This window comes from Palaemon carinicauda, chromosome 20, assembly GCF_036898095.1.
Source record: "Palaemon carinicauda isolate YSFRI2023 chromosome 20, ASM3689809v2, whole genome shotgun sequence".
Classification (NCBI taxonomy): domain Eukaryota; kingdom Metazoa; phylum Arthropoda; class Malacostraca; order Decapoda; family Palaemonidae; genus Palaemon; species Palaemon carinicauda.
In genome coordinates this window covers 38915805-38931373 of record NC_090744.1, presented here as the reverse complement: position 1 = coordinate 38931373, position 15569 = coordinate 38915805, and the positions used below count along the sequence as shown (strand labels likewise).

The window sequence follows — 15569 nt, the reverse complement described above, 5'->3', positions numbered from 1 at the left end:
CTCTCCTTGTTAAAGAGAAATACTCAATTGCTTTTCTTCTTCCCCACCGTTATCCCTGCATTAATGAGTCGTTTGCCTGATATGCCCTCTCCAATGCCTTTTATCCAAGGCATCCTCTTCCACTAAACCTCTTCTCTCCAAATCATCCTTCATTTTATCATGCCACCTAATTCTCTGCCTCCCTCTTAATCTTCTCCCCCTTACAGGTTCCCCCCAAGCCCTCCTCACTCCCTCCCTACCACCCACCACTCAATTCTTACTGATATTTAATTCTAATTGCCATTCAATATTCTTTTCCTTACTTTCTATATATTTAAGAGTATTATAGTATTTTTTCACCTTCTCTTGATCATTAACTCAAAGTATCACAAACTGTAAGGCTAAATAGTTATATATACGATCCTAGATTTATTGACTTATAAACATGAGAGAGAGAGAGAGAGAGAGAGAGAGAGAGAGAGAGAGAGAGAGAGAGAGAGAGAGAGAGAGAGAGAGAGAGAGAGAATAGAAGTCTTTCATAGAGACATATTCGAATTTTTTTTCTTTTATTATAAAAATACAATTACATTTTATTCATTTACATTTTTGTGTAATTAAGTATTTCCTAGCTTTGTTCGTGAACGTTTACTATGAACTATTATCACTTCAGCAACATGCAAATGCAATATTAATTCAAAAACATTAAACATGTTCCTTTCGTTCGATTAGAAAATGTGGGTAAAAGATTGCAGGCATATATCACCATCTTTCTCTTTTTGCTTCCTTAAAGAATTTTGTAAATGGATCTGTTCCTGATTCCAGATTCCTTGATGCTCAGAATCCACAGCTCAAGACCACGTGTTTCTCATTCCTAGTGATCTCGTTTTGTAGTTTGCTGCTACTTTTGTTTTTTGGTCTACTGTGAGTCAGTGGCCCATAACCTGTGTTATATTAATGTTCATGAGGCTGCGTTTGCCCTTGTGAAATTGCAGGAATTTCCATAATTACATTTTCATTCGTTTAAGATGAGATTTGGTGGAAAACTTTAAGAATTTTTACAGTAATGACTTACTTACTACATCTCTTCCCACTAAAATTTACTATGGATAAATGTATACCACTTTTTTTTATTTTGTCTGCAGTCCCTTTATTTATTGCTTACATGTTTTATCAATATTGTGTTATATATAATTTATTACTTCTAATCTTTCACTAATATATTTAGTAAAATTAACAATAGTTGAACCATGTTATCAGTCATCAATGAAAGATTTTATACAATAAATTTGGTGGTTTGTTCGCCAAGTCTCAAGAACATTCTACAATTCGTATAAAGTCACAATTATTTCTTGAACTAAATTTGAGTTACTTGAAGGGAATCATTGTAAGATTTGTTATATTGCCTTTAGAATACATACAAATGGTGTTGAAGTTGTCATCTGATTAATCACTTTATAACAAGTTAACATTTTGCTGTGGTTGTAGTGGGAGCAGCTGTTGTTGTGGGTGCAGCAGTGGTTGTAGGTGCAGCTGTTGTTGTAGGTGCAGCAGTGGTTGTAGGTGCAGCTGTTGTTGTAGGTGCAGCAGTGGTTGTAGGGGCTGCAGTGGTTGTAAGGGCTGCAGTGGTGGTTGGTGCTGCAGTGGTGGTTGGTGCTGCAGTGGTGGTTGGTGCAGCAGTGGTGGTTGGAGCTGCAGTGGTGGTTGGAGCAGCAGTGGTGGTTGTAGGAGCAGCAGTGGTTGTAGGTGCAGCAGTGGTTGTAGGTGCTGCAGTGGTTGTTGGTGCAGCAGTGGTCGCTGGTGTAGTGGTGGCTGGAGCCGTTGTCGTCTGTTCACGACACCAAATGAAACATCGGAATCCTTTGGCTGTTTTCTTGGCGTTGCTGAAGAAGGTGACTCTTGCCCACCCATCTGAAGTCTTGGTGCCGTCGGGAGAGTTGGAACCACATTTCCTGAAGAAAATGACCCCCCAGACATTAATACTGTGCTTAGGAATGTGATTCATTTACAGACTTTCAATGTATTGAAAAATGAGGCTCAAGATGATATACTTAATTAGATTTCAACTTACACTGCGCGATCTCCATGAGATGCCAAAATGAATCTGTCTGCACTGCAGTCGTTTGAGGATTCCAGTTGGAAAACTGGACATATGAATTCCAGGTATGTTGATGACATGGAATCACATGTAATCTCATACTGACACCTGAAACATATGTAAAAATTATTACTGGGCAAAAGCAAGCTGACTATATGGCAATCTCTTAGTTGGTGAAATGAGAATTAATCTGATGTAAAACGACATTTATCTTGAGTAAATAATAAAGAAGGTTATTCTACCACTAACATAAACTTGTCACCATTAAAGAAATAGAGAATTTTCTAAGATAATGGTTACATGGATTTTCCATATTTTGTTATGTAAGCTGTTTTTTTTTTTTTTTTTTTTTTTTTTTTTTTTTTTTTTTTTTTGTCAACGTATTTGATAGTTCCATCTATATCAAGTGAATCAGTTTGAAATCACAAGTGGTCACGTCACCTGTCACTGGTTTTGTAATTGGATGGGAAATTGGGTGACTGGATGACGACTCGTTCTCCTGGTTTCATGGAATGGGAGCCACAGGAAAGAGTGCTCAGGCGAGGCTCAGGAACGAAGGAACTCCAGGACCTGCCCATCGCCAGAGCGACCACACCAACCAGGAATAGGGCAGAGAAGCTCATCTGCAAAATTCGTGCATTTTCTTTAAAGTACTAGATTTCATTTAGGTAAATATTCACTAATTCATTGGCTAAAAATAAACTGTATTCTTATATAAGGCACACTATTCTATTTTCCTATTGTTTTGTTAAAGTTTTTATATTTTATATAGGAAATGTTTATTTTAATGTTACTGTTCCTGAAATATTTTATTTGTCGTTGTTTTCTCCCCCCACTGGGCTATTTTCCCCTCTTGAAGCCCCTTCGCTTATAGCATCCTGCTTTTCCAAGTAGGGTTGTAGCTTATAATAATAATAATAATGATAATAATAATAATAATAATAATAATAATAATAATAATAATAATAATAATAATAATAATAATAATGATGATGATTATGGTGGAACTATATATTTTCAACTTGGCGGACTCTAGACCTTAACTTTAACACATCTTCACCTTTGCAAAAGAACAAAAAATATGCAATAATTATGTATGCATATTTTTTGTCGATAAATGTCACATATTAAAACAATTTTTAAATTAGTTTTAATTTACTGTTTGATTACTGTTGTCAGTGGATTTTTTAGTGTCGGTTAACCTTTAGGGTTTTTGTTAATTATCAGACATTAATTATAAGAGGTCAGACCTCTGAGAGCAAGTTTACGGATTAACATACTACCTTTCTTCAGCTACTTTCCGAAGTTAATGTCAGACCAAAATCCATATCCACCTTTTTATAGGCTCATATCACAGGGACCGCTCACATTTTTCGAACAGAACTTTTATGGTATGATTTTTTTTTTTTTCATAGGCAAACATTTGTCTGGAGTTACTAATTAACACATTCACAGAAGTCCCCTCATTAACAAGCTGAAAAGTTATATTCATATTTTATGTAATCTGTATTTTTACTCAAATAAATTAGTATTGGTAATTAGTTGGCACTTAATACACTTGCAGCTCATAAAGGTGTAAGTTGATAATTTCTGCTCTTAAGTAAAAAAAAAAAAAAAAATCTTGTTACCTCATCCATTCAACATCTTTATCTTTACAAATAATAATTAATGTCTATTGATGCCATTCAACCTTCTTTTTCTTACTGCATATAATATTCTTAATCATTTTTTATCACAGTATTTTTATCAATTTTCTAGGTTCCAGGTTCCTCGTTGCTCTCTCAACAACACTGTAATTGTGGGCATACTACTAGATTCCTAGAAGATGCTTAGTAGGTACAAAGCGCTGCAGTCGGCAGAACATTCATTATCATTAGTTACCTCCTACACAGACAGCACAGCTTGCATACTTTTACTAAAAACTTCAAGGGCCTTTCTAATATACCGGGCAACATCTTTAGTTGGTGTTTCTAAATTCCCTATTTCTATGTCACTGTTTCTAGATTTTCTTAACTTGTTACAGCTAAACATGCTCGGTAGTATCCTCTGCCTCCTTACACAGCACACAAAGCATATCATTATGATTCCTGTTTCTATAATTTTATTTTAATTCCAGCATATTCAACTTTTTCATAACTATTACTGCCTCATTAGTGTTAAGTTCTCCTATGTAGTCTCTTCTGCCATTACTATTCCCAAACCTCGGTTTGGTCATCTCTGCTTTCTTTTCTTCTATTTTTCTTTTAATTTCATTTGCCACTTTACTTTTTATTTCCCTTTTTTTAATTCTTGCTTTTTATACTCTTACTTTAATTTTGATCTATTTAATGCATATTACTATGATACTTTTTCCCCAATATTCCCCATATGGTTCTCTTATTTGACCTTCCCTATCCCCTTAACTAGTCGTTTGTCATCTGTTGCTATGAAAAAGCATAACCTTTTTATACTCTATTTTTAACAGGCCACATTCCTGTTTCTACAATTAGCCAATCTTCAACTATAGTTCAGTTCAGTTGTTGGGCGGAGGGATTTGCCTTTCCATCGGCAACCTCTTGGTTTTCTTCTTTATTCTAATTCTTTTATTTTCTTCTCTCTTTTTCCACATCTGATTAATATATTATTTTCTTTTCTCTATTAATTCTTTCTTAAACAGTACGTTTCCTGTTATCTTCTTTTCTTCGTACGGCTGCAGCAATTCTTCTACTATTTCCCTTCTCTCGTCGCTTCTTCTTCTTCTTCTTTGTCTGCATCTTTTCTCACTTTTATGTAGGGACAATGTTTCTGATTTTATGAAAAAGCACAACCTTTTTATATTTTATTTTTAACTGGCCATATTCCCGTTTCTGCCATTAGCTAATTTCCAACTATAGAAATGGGGAGAGGCTAAAGTTTTTAAAGCGACGTAAACACAACAATTTTCCTCTTCCTTCCAGTTAGCCATTGGACATATCTGGTTGTAGACGTTGTTTCCTGTAATTAAGATTTGAATTTTTGAAATCTATTTCTTGTACTCGGGAGTTAAGGTGAATATTCTTATGTATTAGTTATTAAACTTTGGAATTTCATATTGTCAGAATTATAATTGTTTCAGCTTGACTTGTTTATGTTGGAAGGAGTTTGTAAACAATACCTGTCATCCCGATGACAGGATAGACACCGTAGCCGATATTGATATTTTATTGAAAAAAAAAAATCCATAATTAGAATGATAATGTTACGGGATTATCTACAAGAGGTTGTAATCGTTTTTGCCTAAATCATTGAATTAGTTTTTGTAAGGATGTAGACTCATGGGTGAAGATAAAAGATTTAAAACCAAATAGAAAAAAGGGAGCCTTTGTATATCAGCGGCCAGATCCTCATGCATGGATTAAAAATGGACCTAAACTTTCCCCCTAACCTAACCTACAAGCCGTGTCCTTGCCTACATAGCTGCCGTGGGGGTGGGCGTTACGCCCTTACGCTGCCGTATTCCAAGTTAGCCATAATAATACATACAGGTGGCCGCTATCCTACATACACGCCGAGAACAGTAGGTTTTTTGAAGGAATAACATGTTTTCCTATGAAAATAGGAGTATAGATTATTATTAACCGAAGAGTATAAGTTATTGGAGTTGAAACTAGTTGGTTTTGGTTGAGATATATTCATATACTGTATATTGGCCAAAATCACTTGATGAATATTTACCACCGTAAAGTAATACTGACTGAAGACTGAGGTTTATTGTACGAGCAAGTCGGAAATAACAGGTGAAAACTGCGGAATAGTCGCACCTGCCATATGGGGATCCAAGAGGGCAAAGCCACAGGAGCGAAGGATATATTAGGTTACTATAAGGTTTATTACGTTGATATATGCCTATGCTTTTCACTTGTGTATCTACCTAAAAAATCTTGTATCGATTGGATTTGATTAACCAAACGAACATCGTAATCATGGGAAAAGTATCTTCCTCGAGCAGTTGTGGTGTATTTTTTGTTGTATACACTGGTACCTTGAGTTGTGAGTTTAATTTGTTCCCGGGGGGTTGGTTATTAGTTCAGGTTGCAAAGACTTCCTAATTGTTTAGCGTGTCAGACTGTAAACCGTGTAATGCATACTAGATATTTTAAAGTTGTACCCAAAATCTCCTTTACCTTATGGTTTCCGGGTAAAAACATTAGTGGACAGTTTAGATATAGGGAGAAATAAAGTGCTCCCATGTAGGATATCATTAACCCGTCCATGGAAATTAACGTATATATCTTTTTGTGAATATTTTATTGGTATAAAAAAGAACATGACTGACTATGAAGCCAGGTTGCTCAGTATGGACCATGTTGAAGAACATAGAGAATAGACTTTTATACATACTGTTGGCTTCAAATCTGATGCTGGCGTTGAATTTGGAGTATATGATAGTGCTTTTAATTGTAGAGTTGCACTTCCTCTAGCATCCTCTATATTTACTGCCGAACTATGTGGCATACTAACCGCTATTGAGAAAACATTACAAGACCAGGGCAATTTTACTATTTTTAGTGATGCAAGAAGTGTCCTACAAGCTTTAGAAGTTTTTTTATTCCAATAATCCTTTAGTTTTGAAGATTTTAGAGTGGCTTTTAATTATTGGTATGAAAGGTATAATGTTTAGATTTTGCTGGGTTCTGGCACACGTAGGTGTGTCAGGAAAAGAAAAGGCGGATTCACTGGCAAAGAGTGCTGCAGTTGAGTTTCTACCAAGAAGGTATCCCATTCCCAGTAATGATTTTTTACCTACAATTAAGAATTTTATTTATAATAATTGGCAACAGCATTGGGATAGTTTACTTGAAAATGAGATGAGAGAAATAAAGTTATATCCCCTTGGAGGTATAACAGGATGCCCCGAAAGTGTTGAGACTACTCTTTGTCGCCTCCGCATTGGTCACACTCGGCTGACACGTGATTTTTTGCTGGCTGGCCAACACCAACCATATTGCGACAACTGTTTTGTACCATTGACAGTGAGGCATTTGTTAACCAAATGCCCCACATATAGTAGTGAGAGAAATAGATATCTGTTTGAGGCTAGAGGTGAGGATGGCCAGTTCAACCTTGCCAAGATTCTTGGACATGTGCCCTACCATGCTAGTGGAATTTTTAGCTTTATTTCAGAACCAGGTCTTCAGAAAGATATTTAACTTTTGAAATGACATCTTTGCTTTTATGGTTTTAATTGAATATTCTTTTATTTTTTATTTACAATAAACTATATCGGTGTCAATGACCTTTGATATCAGGATGCCAGAAAACTTCATATGAAACAATCAATTTGGGGCCGAGCTCATGTTTCCGTTTGCTCGTACAGTATATCAAATCAATATTCCCCACTAGAAATACTTAAAATGCCCTTAATCCGTTCCAACACCCAAAAGGACACTCCATATTCTTATGTTTCTCCTTATTGAATAAAGAAAATGCATTTCTAAATAAAGGATATTGTATAAAAACATAAAAGGAGTATGTAAAGATATAACAAGGTTTTATACAGTGCACTTAGACGACTTGAGGTAACGAAGACGTTGGCGAAGGGGGAAGGTAGAGGGGATTGATGGAGGAGGATCGAAGGCTGGTTTTTTTTTTATATTACTTAACACTACATATGTAACCATAAACCTAAATGCTATTTCACTATTGTTTCGTGTTTCTTAATCACTGTTTGTTCCGACACGAATACAAACCCTTGCTATTTGTAGGGATGTTACTTTGGCAAAGCTGATAGTCTAGCCATGAGACTTTTAGCGAGGTATAACCACCCACCTGTTGGTTTGCAAGGCCGGGGATTGTCGGTGGTTACCCAGCTACCCCGCTCACGCACACTCGCACCTTTCTTGTATTGTCACTTTTTACTTTTGGCTTGCTGAGAGTAGACATTCTTCTCTCTTTGTGTGGCCTTTGACTTTGTTTTTACTGTACATCTTACTTGTGTTTTATATATAATCAAACATTCATTTAAAGTTTTTATATACAGTATCTATATAAACATTCCTTTATCATTACAGTGTGTTTCTGTTTTCGTGTCGGAAAAGTATGGCATTTCTCAAGGGCAGTGACACCTTTTTTACGGTCTCTTCCCCTTTGACGCTGGACAACCTTTAGGCTGGCGTTCTCCCCCGCTTCTCAGAGTGCAGCAACCCGACCTCCACCTTATGGGAGTTGTCCTTGCATGAATACTCCTTTTCCGTTCGGATGTTGATGCCGCTCGCTTCTTGTGATTTATTCGGAAAGAAGACCGCTTGCGGCCTACCCAGAGCTGGTCTTTGGTCTTACTCCTCTTCGCTGATGACACTGCTCTCCCTTGCTCTACGTTTCAGTCGGCAGAGGGAGTAGCCTACATGGTTTGGTTTGAAGCATGTTTCTTGTGCCTCTCGGGGAGCACCATTCCTGTCCGCAGGTTAGAGTGTTCTCCCCAGGATTTTTTTTTTTTTTTCAGTTAATTAATTTTTAATAGAACTGTTTACAATTTAACTTGCTTCAACGAGCTAATTAATTTTGAATAGAGCTGTTTTAGTTTTCCTTTCTACAGCACTAATGGCGGCTGGCGGAGGGAGTGCATAGTGTTTAGCTTTTTCCTTTCCTCTCGGGGAACTTCTTTCCCACCTGCGGGTTAGGTTGTTCTCCCGAGTGGTCTTTTGTCAGCTATTAACTTGTATGAATAAATTCATTTTTAATATAACTTTATACAGCACTAACAACACCGCGCTCCTTCATTCGGGGATGGCAGCTGACGGAGGGAGTTTGCAGTTAGCAGGTTCCTGTAGCTCTTGGGGGACACCTTTCTCGTCCGCGGATTAGGTTGTCATTCCGAGTTAGTTTTCACTTTCACTCTTTTTTGTTTTCCTTAATGCTAGTGACATTTCAGTTCCTGGGGAAGTTGCTATTTCTGACCAGTCTTTGCCTTCTCCGTCTGTGCCTGCAGCCGTTTCCTGACCATCGCGCTGGCGACGGTCTTTCCTGTACAGGGTTGGTCTTCTCCGGATCAGCTGCTGATTAGAATTCCTCTGAGTTCCTCGGATATCCCCTTCGGGGGTAATCCAGAGAACAAGCTTTGGTTTCATTCTCAGGCAACTCTCGAAGTCAACCTTCAATTTGAGCTACAACTTATTGAAGCGAGACAGAGAGTGTTGCCTGGAGGTTTACCTCCAGGTATTGAAATTTTCCCTTTTGTGAGAGAGTCCCTCCACCAGCCACTGTTTGGCAATCTTCCTGGTTGCGGCGAGAATTTCCGACAGGGGCAGTAGATGTTGGTCGCCTTTCCCATGCGCGGGAGAGACTTCCTTCACCTGTTCGGTCTCCCCTTTTTAGGGATTCCTCCCGCAGGAATTGTATTCATCTATTCCCTGCCCTTTGTTGCAGTTTTGTCCTCTACTCCTGGAACAAGTTAGTTCATCAAACTCTGTTCGGTGCTGCGAAGGCGTGTGGTCAATCAAGCCATTAGTCCACAGGACTTAATGTACACATTCAGTAATTGCTTGGACCTCGTATACACTGACTCCCCTGGCGTTATAACTAGTAAGGTTGGTTCTCCAGTCGGGACATCTGATCATGCCTTGATTTCATTAGTAGTGAAGACTGAGCAGCCTGTCCCTGATATATCATACTCTTGTAAAATTTATATGAAATCCCAAGCAGACTGGAATGGGATTTTGCATGATCTTTTGTGCTTGAATTGGTCACAATTATATAGTAGTGTAGATCGTGTTGTCTCTTTGAATGAGAATCTAGTCAACATAATTGATAGGCGTATCCCTTCTCGTGTGCTAAGGTACCGAGTGAAGGACAAACCATGGTTCAATGATGATTGTAGACGTGCTTATTTGGAGAAGCAGGAGGCTTATCAACTTTGGAAGGGTAACAGATCAGAGTTGACCTGGAACAACTATACTCAGCTTTGAGCTTTTGCTCAGAGTTTATGCCTCAACTGAAAAGGAGTAAAATTTAACCATAAAAGAAACCCTTTCTGTTACAACGCAGGAACATAAAATGTGGCCTACCCTTAAATCTGCACTCTTTGGTGTAGATGCAACAGTTCCTCCTTTACTTAAACCAGATGGCTCAGTCACTCACTGTCCAAAGGTATAGGCAACCCTTTTGGCTGATGTTTTTGACAGTAAACAGAGTAATGAAAAACTTGAACTTCCTCATTCCTGTTTTCCAGAGGCTAAACTAACTAGTTTAGCGTTTCGATCTCGTGGGATTAAAGCTCTGTTGATGGACCTTGATGCTTATGGAGGTGTAGAGCCAAATGGTATTTTTCCTTTGTTTTTTATAAAGACAGCAGATTTTTTAGCTCCAAAGTTATGTTATTTTGCGCAAGTTAGCAAGAAGAGGAGCTTTTAGCACTTGTTGGAGAATTGGTAATATTACTCCTCTATGTAAATGTGTTTGTGGTAGCTTAAGTCCCACTGATTACCGCCCAATTTCCATAACTCCCATATTATCTAAAGTTTTTGAACGTCTTCTGGCAAAACGTCTCAATAGGTTTGCTGAAGATAATCATCTATTCCCTAGTTTGCAATTTGGTTTTCGTAAAGGCCTTGGAGCATGTGATGCCCTTCTTACAATCTCCAATGCTATACAGAAATCCCTTGATTGTGGTCAGGAAGTTCGTATGATTGGCCTTGAGTTTAGTGCTGCCTTTGACCGTGTTAATCATGAGGCCCTTGTTTTCAAATTCAAACAGTTGGGAGTGAGTGGGTAATTTCTTAGCATTATTATTGATTTTTGAAGTAATAGATCTCAAAGAGTTGTTGTTGATGGGCACCATAGTGAGTATAGGAATGTGATATCCTGTGTTCCACAGGGTAGTGTTCTTGACCCATTACTTTTCATACTATATACACATGACGTGGTTTGGCCTAGAAAACAAGCTTGTTGCATGTGCAGATGATGCTACTCTTTTTGCATCAATTCCATCCCCTGAATGTAGATCTGGGGTTGGTGAATCCCTTGATAGAGATTTAGCAAAAATTAGTGCATGGAGCAAATTATGGGGTATGAAGCTGAATCCTAACAAAACTCAAAGTATGATTGTAAGTAGGTCAAGGACAGTGGCTCCTCAACATCTGGATCTCAGTATTGATAATGTTTCTTTAAATTTGTATGACTTAAAATTTTAGGTGTGATGGTCGACAGTAAATTTACTTTTGAGAAACACATTAGGTCTGTGTCTTCTTCAATTGCACAAAAAATTGGCTTATTGAGAAAATCTTAGAAGATTTTTGGTGATCAATCTATTCTGAAGAAGTGTTTTAATTCTTTCATTCTACCTTGTTTTGAGTATTGTTCTCCTGTCTGGTGTTCAGCTGCTGATTCTCATCTTAATTTGTTGGACAGAAACTTACGGTCAATTAAATTTCTTATTCCTGACCTAGATATTAATCTTTGGCAATGTCGTTCAATTAGTTCATTATGCATGTTGCATAAGATTTTTCATAACTCTGACCATCCTTTACATTCAGATCTCCCTGGACAATTCTATCCTGTTCGTAATACTAGGCAGGCAGTTAATTCTAATAGCCAGGCCTTCTCCATCATGAGGCTCAATACTACACAGTATTCTAGAAGTTTTATTCCAGCTGTTACCAAGTTGTGGAATGATCTTCCTAATCGGGTAGTTGAATCAGTAGAACTTCAAAAGTTCAAAGTTGGAGCAAATATTTTTATACTGACCAGGCTGACATGAGTCTTTTTATAGTTTATATATGACATATCTGTTTTTGACGTTAATAGTTTATATATGACATATCTGTTTTAACGTTGTTACGGTTTTTAGAATGATTTATTGTTAATTTATTCTCATCATTTATTTATTTCCTTATTTCCTTTCCTCACTGGGTTATTTTTCCCTATTGGAGCCCTTGGGCTTATAGCATCTTGCTTTTCCAACTAGGGTTGTAGCTTGGCTAGTAATAATAATAATAATAATACAATTGTCATTCTAATGAAGTTTGTGGGTTTGTGATCATCCAAAGCCTTCAAGTGCCCCTCATAAGCCTTCAAAACCAACCCTGGACCTGACGAGCCTCTACCCCAGTTTAGTTATCTCACATATTGACTCCAGAAAGGGTTAACAGCTCTGCTTTCTTGGCAAGGCCCAATAAGATACCTATGAAGTATTTTGCTGCTTCAGTCTCCTCATGAGATGCGACCGCTTCTGCCACCCCTGAATCGGTCCTCTGGGAGTGTGTGTTAGGAGCATGTTGCCCTCGGATACGCTTCGGTGGGTTTTTCAGGTTTTATTTGTGTTGGAGGAACCCCCCAGTGAAGAATCTGCCAGTGGCATAAATGCTGAAGGCAGGAGTCTGGAAATGCCAGACAACCTTCACCGCCCACTGCTTGCGGGAGTATACCCACATGTCCTTGGAAACATTCTCCTTAGGACTTGTGATTGCTGCCCAACAGGCTTTGTAGTAAGCCTAGCTTTCTCCTGGGACAAGAAGCATCTTGTCTAAGATAGCGTCACGACATAAGTTCTAGAATAAAAAGTAATGATGTCTGGCCCGTTTTCCTTTCTTCTCCATTCTTGGGGTCCTAGTAGTTGTGCCACTGGGAAGCTGGACTGGACAAGGAATGCTGGTAAGCTACTCAATTAGAGCACCTTTCCTTTGCTTTGGTTTGTAGGTTGGCCAAGGCACCAGCCACCTGTTGAGGTACTACTGCTAGAGAATTATTGGGTCCTTTGACTGGCCAAACAGTGCTGCATTGGATCCTTCTCTTTGCTTATGGCTCATTTTCCCTTTGTCTACACATACACCGAATAGTCTGGCCTATTCTCTACATATTCTCCTCTGTCCTCATACACCTGACAACACAGATATTACCAAAAAATTCTTATTTGCTCTAAGGGTTAACTACTAAAATATAATTGTTCAGTGGCTACTTTCCTCTTGGTAAAGGTAGAAAAGACTTAAGCTATGGTAAGGAGCTTTACTAGGAGGACACACCAAAATCAAACCATTGTTCTCTGGTCTTAGATGGTGCTATAGCCTCTGTACCATGGTCTTTCACTGTCATGGGGTAGAGTTCTCGAGATTGAGGGTACACTTGTGCACACTATTCTATCTTATTTCTCTTCCTCTTGTTTTGTTAACATTTTTATAGTTTATATAGGAGATGTTCATTTTATTGTTGTTATTCTTCAAATATTTTATATTGTTAATTATTTTTCTTGTAGTTTCCTTATATCCTTTCCTCACTGGGCTATTTTCCCTTTTGTAGCCCTCGGGCTTATAGCATCCTGCTTCTCCAACTAAGGTTGTAGCTTAGCAAGTAATGATAATAATATTGAAGTATCTCCCCGATCCTATTTATGAGGGGAATAATGGAGAAAATATACGCATTCCCATTAATCCTATAAATGCCACTTCATATGGGCACACTATCAAATAGTGACATTCTCCTAGGACCATCCACTTTACATAAAGGATGCCTAGCCTAACGCCAACATCTGTATGCTCCGGTAGTTATGTTGAACTTTCGCTTCTACGTAAAACCAAAGTACAGTACCTTGAGATTTCCCGAATCAGAAAATGAACCAGACTAGTTTCTGTATACAAGGACTTCCATACATCCTCAGGATAAGTCTCCTATTAAAGGTCAAAGGTGTGTATTATGTATACAGTAGGAACAAATTGCCAATTATTTAATAAATTTGTATTTTTCCTACCTAAGAACTTTCTGTTGCACTACTTGCCTTGACCAGCCCGCTGCTCTTAGGCCAAAGGTCAAAGTGAAGGTGAGTGCTTCCTATCGAGTGGATGGTGGTTCCCTGCCATACGACCGCCAGCTGTGTTTAATTCGTTAAAACCTTAAGGGTCGGTGGCCGGTGTCCAGCTTCACTGAAGTAATACCCCTATTAAAGGTCTCTGGTTTGTATGGATAGGAGAATTACAATTGATTTCAATCGATTAAAAACATTTGATATTTATAAGTCAATTCTGAAGGCTACTTTTAGGGCTGGGAAAACTAATACTGTACAGTAAATTTTTTTCTTTTCAGGAATTAATGTCGCCAGTACCCGAACCTATGCAGGGAGGTCGAGGGAATCCAGGAAATGGAGACGATGAAGGGATCACTCCACCAACTGGATTAACAATGGGTCCACCTTTATCATCTAGTGATGAAGAAACAGATCAGATTGACTCTGATCCAAATATGTCAGGTTACCAGCCTCTGCCACAAGATTTAGTTAGTTGAAATTTTTATTAAGTCATATCTTGGTAAAGATCAGTAATATGTGCTAGTAAGGGTTACTAATTGTTTTTAATTAACAAGAAAATGGGGCTTTTTGTGGAACTCTTTCATTTTTAGAGATTGAAACATATTTACCTCAAAGGCATATACTTTAGAATATAAAGGATTGGTAACTTGTGGGCATTCCTACGTGAATACAAACTTTCATCCTTTAATAGGAGTAGGATTTCAGTTAAGCTGAAAGTTGGCTGTTAAAATTTGTAACCAGGCATTATTAGTTGCTGGTAGATAGTGGGGAAGCCCCGCCCCTCTGCCAGCTTACTGGGTAGCCACTTTGACTTACTCTTGGTGCAAAATAACTTGGCTTTCTATATTTCTTTTTTCTTTAAAGTTTTTTTGTTTAGATGCATGGAGAAACCATGTATGGGCATGTGGTCCTCCCTTGGCATTCTGGGTTGTAGATGCAAAACATCTATGAGCTGGAGCTCAGTGGATCCTTATTCCTTGTACCCTTATTGCAGGGGTCATGACTGCAAAGGGTCATCACTCTGTAAGGAATGTAAAGTGTGCCCATGAGATATTTCTCCTTTGGGGTCTTCCTCAAAGTCAAAGAATTCTGCAAAGCCTCACTCCTATCTTTAGTACTTGAGCTTCTGAATAGTGTGTTCTCCTTCACTCCTCCCCAGCGAAGTGATGGAGAAGGACATCAATATAGAATTAACAATAGGACAACTTACGAGAGAGGTGGCCCTATATACTTCTCCTAGAAAGGCAGGTATTGCTCAGTTAATTCGGAGTGAACTTGATATCTGCAGTGACATCGGAACGTGTAGTTAAACGCAGATTTTCACAAGCGAGGATTCATGTACAGTACTCTCTTCCTCTGAAGTGTATTCTTCAAATCTTCTTGTTACACGACACGAGAAAGATCTTTAAATGTTTTTGAGAGACTTCGCATTCACACCCATGCTTGCTTGCCATCACCTATGAGTGCATATTCATCGGATTTTGAACTGTCTCTGACGCACGAGGGAGCACTTTCCTATTAGCAAGGATTCTGTTGAGTGACCTTTCATCTACATGCATGTTCTTCCCTATTTAGGGTATATTCCCGTTTAGCGACTATGTTTGGATCAATAGCACTTGCCAGTTAGCACTATTATGTCCTCGTCTTTTGGAGCTAATGCTGCTTACCTAAGGTGTTAGCGGTTAGCGCTGCGTGCATATTCATCAGGTCTTGAGAGATTACACGCTCCTCCCTTTATGGAACTGT

At 38.3% G+C, this 15569-nt stretch overlaps 2 protein-coding genes across 8 annotated transcripts in view; one reads left to right on the top strand and one right to left on the bottom strand.

Moving 5' to 3' along the window:
* Positions 1-743: 743 nt before the first annotated feature.
* On the bottom strand, positions 744-2735 carry LOC137659484 (spore coat protein SP65-like). Its single transcript, XM_068394374.1, has 3 exons — positions 2516-2735; positions 2048-2182; positions 744-1928 (listed from the first exon to the last, which is right to left on the bottom strand). The coding sequence occupies exons 1-3, from the start codon at positions 2695-2697 to the stop codon at positions 1442-1444; spliced, it is 804 nt and encodes a 267-aa protein (XP_068250475.1). The 5' UTR covers positions 2698-2735; the 3' UTR covers positions 744-1441.
* A 2150-nt stretch (positions 2736-4885) lies between these two features.
* Positions 4886-15569, top strand: part of LOC137660286 (male-enhanced antigen 1) — a 55981-nt gene continuing 45297 nt past the window's right edge. For 4 of the 7 annotated variants that reach the window (XM_068395071.1, XM_068395074.1, XM_068395070.1 and 1 more), the window contains exons 1-2: positions 4957-5100; positions 14102-14290. In XM_068395071.1, coding sequence (XP_068251172.1) covers positions 14108-14290 — 183 coding nt within the window. In that variant the 5' untranslated portion in view covers positions 4957-5100; positions 14102-14107. Of the gene's footprint in view, positions 5101-13823; positions 13965-14101; positions 14291-15569 lie in introns of those variants that run through there. The other 3 variants (XM_068395075.1, XM_068395072.1, XM_068395069.1) reach the window with 3 other exon arrangements.